Genomic DNA, 10,669 nt, shown 5'->3' on the forward strand with positions numbered 1-10,669 from the left:
TGAGCAGGATCCTTGCAGTGGGATACAGTTCCTTTATTAGCAATACCTGCTTGTGTGGAATCTGAGATGTTTCTGTCAGAAGTTACTAATTATTTTTCGGGTTTTTCAGGCATCTGTTTCAGCTTTTGTGGGTCCAACCTTGAAGTGTGAATTACCCTTGGTTTTGGTAAACTGTTGTTCAGTAAAACAACCACCTTGCTGGTGTGGAAACTTGGGGTGGGCTCACCAGCACTAAGGAATGTTGTTGCAAAATAGACTGCAAGACTCCACCAAGAGTCTGGATTAAGCAGGAGCTGTCTGGGAAGATGCCAGAGGGTTTCTGGTCCTTTGGGTTGTTGTGCTTTTGATCAGATAATGCAATCAACGTGCTTTGTTTTCCTTTGTCTCCACAGGCCCTTGCAGCCAACGCTGGGACAGGGTTTGCAGTGGCAGAGCCTCAAATTGCTATGTTCTGTGGGAGGCTAAATATGCATGTGAACATCCAGACTGGGAAATGGGAACCTGACCCTTCTGGGACCAAGAGCTGCTTTGGAAGAAAGGAAGAGATTCTGCAGTACTGCCAGGAGGTGAGTTTTAATGTGTGATCCTGAGTCTTCACTGCTGTGAAGGAATTGGATTCCAATTGAGCTGGTCAGCAGCAAATTAACCCTGCAGGAGACAACTTGCTTTTGCCTGGCTCAATTCCCTGGACTGTCTTGCTGAGTTACTGCCCAGGAAGAGCAGGGAGGACACTGCAGTAGGATTTAGGAGCTGCCTCTGACTTAGCCCAGCTCACACTGCCACAGAAGGTCCTTGGTCTGTAAGTCAGAGTGAGATCCATGTCTGTGTTTTGCAAGGCTTTGCCCAAATGTACTGCTGGTTAACTAACCAGCTTCTGCCCCATGTTGTGCAGAATGGAACCTGACACCTCTTCTTGTTAGAATGTGGCTGTGTCCCTCACAGTGACATGTTCAGATCAGCCAGAGCATTATAAAGAAAATTCTCATTAAAATTTTGACATTATTTTTAGGCTCTTTATGCTTTATTGCAAAGATGTAATCTCCTTCCAGTGTGCTCCAGATATACTGTGACATATTGGCATTGATACGTGTCTTTTATTGCTCCTCTGAGGTGACAGGCAAGTAAAATACCACAAAAAATGTAATTTTTTTTTAATGGGAAAGTGATAGAATGTCCCATGTCTGGACTGGAAGACTTTTAGTACTGTTTTACAAGGCTGATGTAACTGGGACTGCATTTGGTTCCTGGAGTAGAAACCTAAATATAAGTCAGTGTCTGGACTTGAGAACCTGAGCAGGTCATGAGGATCAAATTAATACCTCATAAATGGAGCAGGCATAAGGAAACCTGAGGAGGTGGGGACATGTTAGCTGCACAAGTGATGAGAGAGCCTGGAGATGTTCCTAGACCCGTTGGTGATTGCCTCTTCCAGAGGGTACTGTGTTTATCAGAAAGAATTAAACAGATAAATCTCCTCCAAACCCAAATACTCCTTCTCCACTGCCTGGCAAGGCCAGAGCCCTCAGCTTAGTGCCTGTGGAGGCTCTTGCCCCTGACCTGTCTTTCTCCTGCCACGAAGAAGCAATGACAGATGCCATTTCTCAAGCTCTGTGTGACAGGCAAACAGCTGGGAGCTTTTTTATGTCTTCAGCTGTTATAAGCTTGATCCAGAAGTGAGTGTGTCATAGTGTCATAGTATGTTAAGGGGTTGGAATGGACATTAGAGATCATCCAGCCCCAACCCTCTGCCCTGGGCAGGGACACCTCCCACCAGAGCAGGTTGCTCAAGGCTTTAGCCAACCTGGCTGTGAACACTGCCAGGGTTGGGGCAGCCACAGCCTCCCTGGACAACCTGTGCCAGTGTCTCAACACCCTCACAGGGGAAACTTCCTTCTAATATCTAATCTCAATTACCCTCTTTCAATTTCTCCCCATTCCTCCTTGTCCTGTCCCTGCAGTTCCTAACCAAGAGTCCCTCTGCAGCTTCCCTGGAGCCCCTTCAGCTCCTGGCAGGTGATATGAGATCTCCACACAACCTTCTCTTCTCCAGAGAAAAGGTTGTGCATATGTCCATGTGTGAACTTGATCTTGTTTCTGTGTAGAGAGTCGGCCTCACCGCTCTTGGTTAGGAGCCACTCTGCACATTCTTTGTCCTTTCTGGAGAGAAACCTCTGTGTGTCCTGTTCCACAGATGTACCCAGACCTTCAGATCACCAATGTGGTGGAAGCCAACCAGCCTGTCAGCATTGACAACTGGTGCAAGCGTGGCAAGAAGCTGTGCAAGGACTACATTCGCATCGTGGTGCCCTACAAGTGCCTGGGTGAGTGTCTGCTGTGCTGTGTGCTGTGCTGGTGCATTCCTGTGGGAGGAGCAGAGAGAGGGACTGAGTTTGTAACCCTTCTCTCATACCAGGTTGCCATTTCCACATCCAACTTCCACGGAAACCTTTCTATTTCCACAAGATGGAACTCTGCCTCTCTCTTGAGCAGATAGACAGCTTGATAACAGCTGTGGTGGAATAATGGTGTGAAAAAGAAATCCCCATTCTCTCTGCAACTGCCATAAAAACCTGAAGGCTATTGTATTTGAGTATCACAAAGACATTGGGATTTAATACTCTGATCCTATTTTTGTGGAGCTTTAATATTTTGTTGCCTTGGAGACTTAAATGCTCAGTGTGCTCAGGCTTCCTGCTATGGTCTTGGCAAGAGATCTCTATTCTGTTTCAATGCCTATATTTAAACTTTGCAGTTTCAAAGAGGCCCTGCTTCTTGCAGCTGTATCCCATGTCCCCACTTTGAACTGGGAAAGAAGATGAGATAAACTATGATGGATTTCATGGTGCTTTCCAGAATCTCTCCACCCACTGGAGCCAGGCAGCATCTTTAACTGGTTTACCTTGTGACTTGTGACCTGGGGGTTGTGCCTGATGCTGTGCTGCTCTGTGTGTGTTCTTAGGAGTGAGCTTAGTCTCAGCTGGCTGAATTTCTTTTCAGTTATCCACTGGAAAAGACTTGTTTTGTCAGGAGTCTTGGGAGAGTCTGATTGCTGGGAGCATTGAATGGGAACCAGTTTTCCTAATTTGCCTCCATGGCTCAGGTTAACATGTGATTTGGCAGAGCAGGACACAAACCTGCAGAGCCATGTGGGTACCTTGTCCTGGGTGTAATACCTTCCCTGAGTCAATCACAAAGCACTTCTTGAAGTGTCATGTGGGCACATCCTGGGAGAAAGATGCTTGTCTTTCTAGATATGGAAATTCAGGCTTGGGAAGCAACCAAACCCAGCTGATTATACAGAGAACTGATGGAAATAAGGATGAAAGCAAGATCCCTGGATTTATAAGGAGTTGTCTCTTCTAGAAATAATCCTCCCCCAAGCCTATTCTCCAGCTGAAAAATAAGCTGATTTTAGTGACACTGCCCTAAAATTTGATAAGCATTAAACTCCTCGTTGAAGTTTTTAATTAGTGTCTTTCACAGTGCTCTTGACTCGTCCAGCCCAGCCTGGGAGGCAGCTTGGGCTTTCTGATCCCAGCTGCAAGTCCATATGTCTATAAAATTCCTTCTCCTTGTCTTTAGCAGTCCACAAACTGCTTGTTGTAAAGGGATGATGTATTTCTCTGGGATTGTAGTCAAACTATGGGATTTGGTTCCCTACCTGCTTCTGTCTTCCTTGACAGAGTATCCTGAGGTAGGATCCTGCTATCACACCAACTTTAACTTTCTCCTGCCTCCCCCACCAAGGAAAGCTCCTTTGAAATACAAGGGCTGAGGAGTCAAGAGGAGAAGCCATTAGCACTGTCCCTTCAGCTGCTGAGGGGCTTGGAAACACATAGTTTCATAGGATGTGAAGGGGTTGGAATGGAGCTTAGAGATGATCCAGCCCCAACCCCCTGCCCTGGGCAGGGACACCTCCCACCAGAGCAGGTTGTGCAAGGCTTCAGCCAACCTGACTGTGAACACTGCCAGGGTTGGGGCAGCCACAAACCTCAATGATGGTGGAAACTTAGGCTAAATAGCTTTTAAGTCCAATTAATACAGAGTCTGTAGCCCAGATGGATTCTCTCTCTCCCATCTTCCTCAAAAGCAAATGTCTGGTTTTGGCTGAAAGATTGTGCCAGAACTTCCTCATGCTGGTGAGGTTGTGGTTATCTAATGCAGTAAATTTGCTGACTCTGGTTGTACCCTGATTTTTGGGCTGTATAACTCTTATTTTTCCAGCCCTCTGTGTTTTGGTTAGGACGGTCCCAGGCAGGGAATGTGCTGCAGTTGATTCTGAATTAAACCATCTGGAAGCAAAACAAAACAAAAGCAAACCAGACTTGCTCAGATACTGAAAGCATAGATCACACTCAGGGCATATAAAAATTTCCAGGCTGTTACAGGAGCAACATGAAGGAACTTTGGTATGATGCAGCTCATGTAGAAATTGGTGATCAAGTGGTTTGAAAACTCCTGTGTGCAAATCTTAAAGATTTGAGGGAAATCTCTGCAGTTAATTCTGTGTGTTCCAACTATTTATTAACCTGCACTGTAAACTTTGCCTTCAGCCTTGGGGATCAGCAATCAGCTCCTGGTTTTACCTTGGCTGTGACCTGTTGAGGATATCCCCAAACTTCAAGCCACATGCCCAAAGTACACCTTGGTGGGGAGTTCTGATATGTGGCTTTATGCCCAGCTGGAAGCTGTACCAGTGTGACCTGTGACCATTGTGTTTTGCAGTGGGTGAGTTTGTGAGTGATGTCCTGCTGGTCCCGGAGAAGTGTCGGTTCTTCCACAAGGAGAGGATGGATGTGTGTGAAAGCCACCAGCACTGGCACACCGTGGCAAAGGAGGTAATGGAGCTGCTGTGGCAGGAATGTTTATCCTGGATCTGTCCACATGGATGGCTGTAGTATGGCAGCAGAGCAGGGTTTGCCTCTGCCTGTGTTGTTCCCCTGTTGCACTCTAAGGGCTGAGGCAGACAGCAAGGAAATCAGAATGTAGAAATATTCAAGTGACTTAAAGCCAGCTGAGTTTCACTGTTTTCTCTCATGAAAAGCTACCCTAAGTAGCTTACCCATATCATGCAGCTAGGAATTGAAACCAGGTCTCTAAGATACTGCTTTAACCAGTGGTTCATCCCTTTTTCCAGGGAGCTGCAGTGGGCAGAGGACAGTTTTTCTTGCCCATTTTGCTTTAATGTACCTGCTGCTGTGGGGATTTGGTTGGGAGGGTTGCCTGGGAGCAATCCCAGTTTCGTTGGGGCTGATTAGTGGAGGTTTTACATAAGAGATGGATTATCTTCTCAGAATAAATCTAGCCCAATGGTTTTGGGCTTTTTTTGTGGTTTTTTTATCTGACTAGCTGAACTGTTGCAAAAGCTCTGCACTCCCATTAGAAGCAGAGACAGAAAACAAGATCATGACAACATGGACATGTTTTCCAGTCCATAGAAACAGCAACACACAATCAGTTGTGATGTTTCTCGTAGAGATGAGGTTAAGGATGCTCCTGCTAGCCTCCCTGTTTCTTCAAAATGCTGTCAGCAGAAACCTGTCTAAATAAAGCTGTGCTAGAGGAATCTCCTTTTAATTGAGAATGAACTTGTTAATGTCAAGCAAATTGAAAAATCATTTGCTTTAAATGTGGTCGCAGAACTTTTCCAGCAATATTTGGCTCATTTAAAATCTATGCTGTAAGAAAGCAAAGCACAAAAGGCTTCAGATGTGCATAATAAAGCTTTGCTTCCTTCATTCTTTTCTGGGCACTGCAGTGCCAAGTATTTCCTTAGCTGAAGGGAAATGTATAGACATAATGTCTGGTCACAGTTTGCGTTTAGCTTTTTCTTGAATTATCGGATTGATTTTCATCTCCAGCATGTTAAAATAATCTTGACACAAAGTCCATTTGAGTGATTATTCGTTTACTCCAATGGAAAGTTTAATAGATAAAGTTTAATGAAATGGGCAGCCCAGGAAAGCAAACACCATTCTGTTCCTTTCAAAGTGCTCCCTCTCCCTTGAGTTGGCACAAAATCTTTGGAATTTTTTCCTGACCTTTGCCAGGCTGACAAGGCAGCAGTTGTTGGGGCTGGGGTGTGATGTGATGCAGCAGGAAGCACTCATGGCTCTGGATCTGGGACTTTCTGGGGGTGTTTTCACACAACAAGTTTCCAATCCACTTTACTTGGATGTTCACTCTTAGTTTGTATGCTGCTGTTGTCTTTTTGCTGTATAATTAAAGCCATTGGTCACGTTCTTGGGATCTCTGATAGGCAAATTTGAGCTTCATCCAAAGGAAGAGCATAATGCTAAAGTGACCTGAGTGGTCTCCTGTTTCAGGCCTGTCTGACAGAAGGGATGATCCTGCACAGCTATGGAATGCTGCTGCCCTGTGGAGTGGACCAGTTCCATGGAACAGAATATGTCTGCTGTCCTCAGACTAAGGTGGTGGATGAGGCTCTGTCCAAAGAGGAAGAAGATGAGGATGAGGATGAGGACTATGACCTTTACAAAAGGTAAGCTTCTTACTGGCATGGATATTAGCAGCTCTGTGTGTGAAGTTACCATGTGAGACTGTTTCACACAGCAGCTCCCTTGTGGTGAGGATCAAGAGGAGAATGTCAGTGCTTCTGAATTTCCCAAAGGAGTGTCCTGAGCCTGAAAAAGCCTGGCAGAAGGACAAATTACTTTGCAGTGCTCCTATTGCTGAAGGAGCTAAACAGCCAAAAAAGGAGTTGTTCAGTGTGAAAAAGAGATGGGTCCAGGGAGACCTTAGAGACCCTTCCAGTGCTTAAAGGGACTCCAAGAGAGCTGGAGAACTTTGGACCAGCGTCTGGAGTGACAGGACGAGTGGGAATGGCTTCCCACTGCCAGAGGGCAGGGACAGATGGGATATTGGGAAGGAATTCCTCCCTGTGAGGTGCTGAGGCACTGGGACAGGTTGCCTGGAGAAGCTTTGGCTGCCCCATCCCTAGAAGTGTTCCAGGCCAGGTTGGACAGGGCTGGGAGCAACCTGGGCTGGTGGGAGGTGTCCCTGCCCAAGGCAGGGAGTGGGATAAGATTTAAGGTCCAAACCAGTCTGGGATTCTGCAGTAGGTACTTCCCCCAGGGGTAGACTTTCACATACTGAAATAAGGTGATGAGAAAATGCAAGGAACCCCCCCCCCCAAAGCAGAGGAGTGGAGCAGCTGTGCCTACAGCAGCAGTCCTGTCTGTGATAAGGGATGTCCCATTGCTGCAGGGGATGAACCAATCAATACTTGGTACATTAATTTTTCCCATCTCTGCTGTTTCTAGAACAGATGAAAAGAGAATCATAATTCTGGGACATCAAAGCTTGGCTGCAAAGTGATTAGCCCTAACTTCACTCTCTAACTTAATCATGTCCCTCCAGTGAGTTCCCCACAGAGGCAGGTGTGGAAGACTTCACAGGAACAGCTGTGGAGGAAGATGAGGACGAGGATGACGAAGGGGAGGAGGAGGAGGAGGACGTGGTGGAGGACCGTGATTACTACTACGACAGCTACAAGGTTGATGACTACAACGAAGAGACACCCACAGAGCCCAGCAGTGACAAGGCTGTTGCTGAAAAAGAAGTCAGCAGCGATATGAAAGGTAAGCCACATTGCAGCCCTGCAGGCCTCTTGCTTCCCTGAGAGTATCCCCGTTGGCTCTCAGTTAGTGATGGGGTTTTGATCAAGTCAATAAATGCCACTTGGAAGTTTTATTTGCCAGATAAGTTAGCAAACAGAGGGAAGCTGATGATGCTTGTGTTTCAAGTGTTGAAATTAACTCTCTAGAGCATGGGCCATATGTTTCCAGATAAACAGTGGTTCTGCTGGCAGGGAGCCCAGTGTTTGGCACGTGGAACAAGCACCTCCATGAAGGTGCAGTGATGAGTCAGAAAAAAACATATCTGCAAGTTTTGGAGAACCTTAGAGGCATTTGGGGTACACAGTGAATTTAAAATCCTCGCTTGGAGTGATTATCTTGGATTTGGTGCTTTATACACCAAGGAAGCTAAAAGGTGGTGGTCCATACCCTGCAGAGGTGGCATCAAGGTACCATTTAAGAGTGAGGAACATCCTTGGTGCTGCCTTTGCATGAACACTTCTCTTGCACAAAAGTCAGCCAGCACGACTGGCCCACTTTTATCAGATGAGTAATAGGTGACTCCTGCAGTAGTACTTTGTGCTTGTGGCAGGGTTTGTTCAGAGCTAGGTGCCCTCACAGAGGAGCTGCTGGTGTGGTGCCTCAGCATTATGTGATGTCCTATACTGTGCGTGTGGAAGTGTCTGCAGAGGAGGGAGGAGGGGAGAGGGAATGAAATTCAATTAGCTACAGATCACTGAATCATTGCCAGCAGTTCTTGCATCTTTTTGGTAAAATGCCAGCATGCTGCAGATAATTTTACTGGCTGAAACGAGGCTTAGCTCATGTATGTAGAGCACTTACAGACTGCAGGTGTGGAAAGAGACTCGGAGCAATAGGATTGGGGTGTCTGTTTTGGGGGTGCACAGTCTTTTTCCTCAAAGTGCCACGAACAGTTGTTAATTTATACACCATATCTGTTCTCTTGCTTCAGAATAACCCAGCTGCTATATTGCTGGCTTAAGAAGCAGTCCACATGGCATGGCTGCATGGAGTGTTAATATTTAGTGCACAGAGCTTCCCAAACTTGGCATGGCAATCTGTTTGCTTAACCTGCCTTTGCACTTGCTCTTAGACCTGTAAGATGTGGGGTGTCTATCCATGCAGATTGCAGAGAATAGGAGACCTCTGAATGCTTTAAGCAGCCCCAATGGGCTGCCTGTCCATCATTTTGGCTTTATTCAGTGGGGCTCTACCACCCAAGGCATCACCTGTGCTGTTGCAGCCCCTAGCTAAGGAGAAACCACTCTCAGATGAGAGCTCCACGTGCAGACACCTCCCTGAACAGCATGATGGATGCTGTGGCAGTGTTAACCCCCCAAAACTGACAGAGCCCTTTGGTCAGTGACGCAGCGATGCTGCAGCCCCAGAGGAAGGTGTGAGGTAGAGCCACTGCTGCGTTGTGTAAGTCTCTCAGCAAGGCCTGTGCTCCTCACCAGCTCATGTTCTAACCCATCTCCACACAGCTGTCTGCTCCCAGGAGGCCATGACAGGGCCCTGCCGGGCTGTGATGCCTCGTTGGTACTTCGATGCTAACAAGAGAAAGTGCATTCGCTTTATATATGGAGGCTGCGGAGGCAACAGGAACAATTTTGAGTCAGAGGAGTATTGTATGGCTGTGTGTAAAAAGATGAGTAAGTCCTGCCTCCCACTGGCCTTTTGCAGCTGGCCACTGTCTGTCTGGGTGTGGTGTCTCCTCCTCCTTGCCTAGGTCAAGAGAGGACTCGTCTGTAGCTAACCCCTTTGGGTCTGGTGTCTGGTGTCCCTTTGCAGCAGTCTCCTCCTGTCTCTGCTTCTCTAGGTCCTTAGGGGGATCCTTCCTGGGGAAAGTGGCTCTTGCCATATGCTGTCTGTGCTCCCTGTTGGCTTGCTGAGGGCTCAGTTATCCTCTTCTAGATCTCTAGCAGGGAGCAGGGGCTGTCTCTGACCTCTTGTGCAAATACATAATATGCCTGTTTGCCTAACTGGCACTTTTATTTCTCCCCCAAATACATGGAAGGGAAGCCCTTGCTTTCCCTAGTGGTGTTATCATGCATATGTTTGACCAGTAGGTCCTGAAAGTAGGCTGGTGCTCTCTGTTCCCCTGGTAGTAGGCATTTCCCTGCTATTTTAATTTTGGAAAAATCTCAGGCAAATAGTACAGAATTCAGATTCCCACTTTGAGCTCGGTATGAAATATGAATCACGACTCAATTCCTGTGTTTTTGAGTGCTTGAGGTTTTTGGCACCAATTTCAACTGGCTTTTATGTCAGATGATAAAACTACCAAAAACATTTTAACCTCCTTATTAATCTTATTGTTGAACTCCAGCACTTCCACTTCAGCTACCATTAAAGCCTTTTGAAAGGCTTTTTGTGTTATCTGGGGCTTGGCAGCCTGACTATACAGCCATAATCCTGTTTACAAAATGGGCTTCATGCAAGTGCTTTAGATCAGGCTGATCTAACTGAGGCGGTGAAATAAAAGATGTGGATGTCAGGAGCTTTTTGTACAAAAGTTTGTCCTGTTACAGAGGGATTTGGGGCTGGAAAGAGCTCTCTGTGTCCAAGCCTGGTTCAGAAATGCCATGGGCAGGCCCAGAGTGCAGGACTGATGTGATGTTGTCCCTCACACACAATAGTGCCTGTGTTGTGTGTTGCCATTAGTTCTTGCAGTGATCCTTTCCTCTTTTTCACTCCTCCTCTGGTGAGAGGAAGGAAGGTTGGTGGGTGCAGGTGAACACTTAACTCTTACCCTGTGTTCATGCCAAAGTGCCAGGGGAATTTTTTTGTTGAAGCATGCTGTCTTTAATCATGGTGTCATCAAGGCTGGAGAAGACCTCTAATGTGTTGTGTGTTGCCATTAGTTCTTGCAGTGATCCTTTCCTCTTTTTCACTCCTCCTCTGGTGAGAGGAAGGAAGGTTGGTGGGTGCAGGTGAACACTTAACTCTTACCCTGTGTTCATGCCAAAGTGCCAGGGGAATTTTTTTGTTGAAGCATGCTGTCTTTAATCATGGTGTCATCAAGGCTGGAGAAGACCTCTAAGCTAAGA

The 10,669-nt window shown here is 46.6% G+C and overlaps 1 protein-coding gene across 4 annotated transcripts in view; it reads left to right on the forward strand.

Annotated features, from left to right (window-relative positions):
- Positions 1 to 396: 396 nt before the first annotated feature.
- APLP2 (amyloid beta (A4) precursor-like protein 2) overlaps positions 397 to 10,669 on the forward strand; it is a 25,644-nt gene continuing 15,371 nt past the window's right edge. For 2 of the 4 annotated variants that reach the window (XM_009073611.1, XM_009073610.1), the window contains exons 1-6: positions 397 to 566; positions 2,192 to 2,321; positions 4,726 to 4,838; positions 6,327 to 6,502; positions 7,381 to 7,601; positions 9,104 to 9,271. In XM_009073611.1, coding sequence (XP_009071859.1) covers positions 447 to 566; positions 2,192 to 2,321; positions 4,726 to 4,838; positions 6,327 to 6,502; positions 7,381 to 7,601; positions 9,104 to 9,271 — 928 coding nt within the window. In that variant the 5' untranslated portion in view covers positions 397 to 446. Of the gene's footprint in view, positions 567 to 2,191; positions 2,322 to 4,725; positions 4,839 to 6,326; positions 6,503 to 7,380; positions 7,617 to 9,103; positions 9,272 to 10,669 lie in introns of all 4 variants that reach the window. The other 2 variants (XM_009073612.1, XM_009073613.1) reach the window with 2 other exon arrangements.

The sequence above is a fragment of the Acanthisitta chloris genome, unplaced genomic scaffold (assembly GCF_000695815.1).
Source record: "Acanthisitta chloris isolate BGI_N310 unplaced genomic scaffold, ASM69581v1 scaffold22784, whole genome shotgun sequence".
Classification (NCBI taxonomy): domain Eukaryota; kingdom Metazoa; phylum Chordata; class Aves; order Passeriformes; family Acanthisittidae; genus Acanthisitta; species Acanthisitta chloris.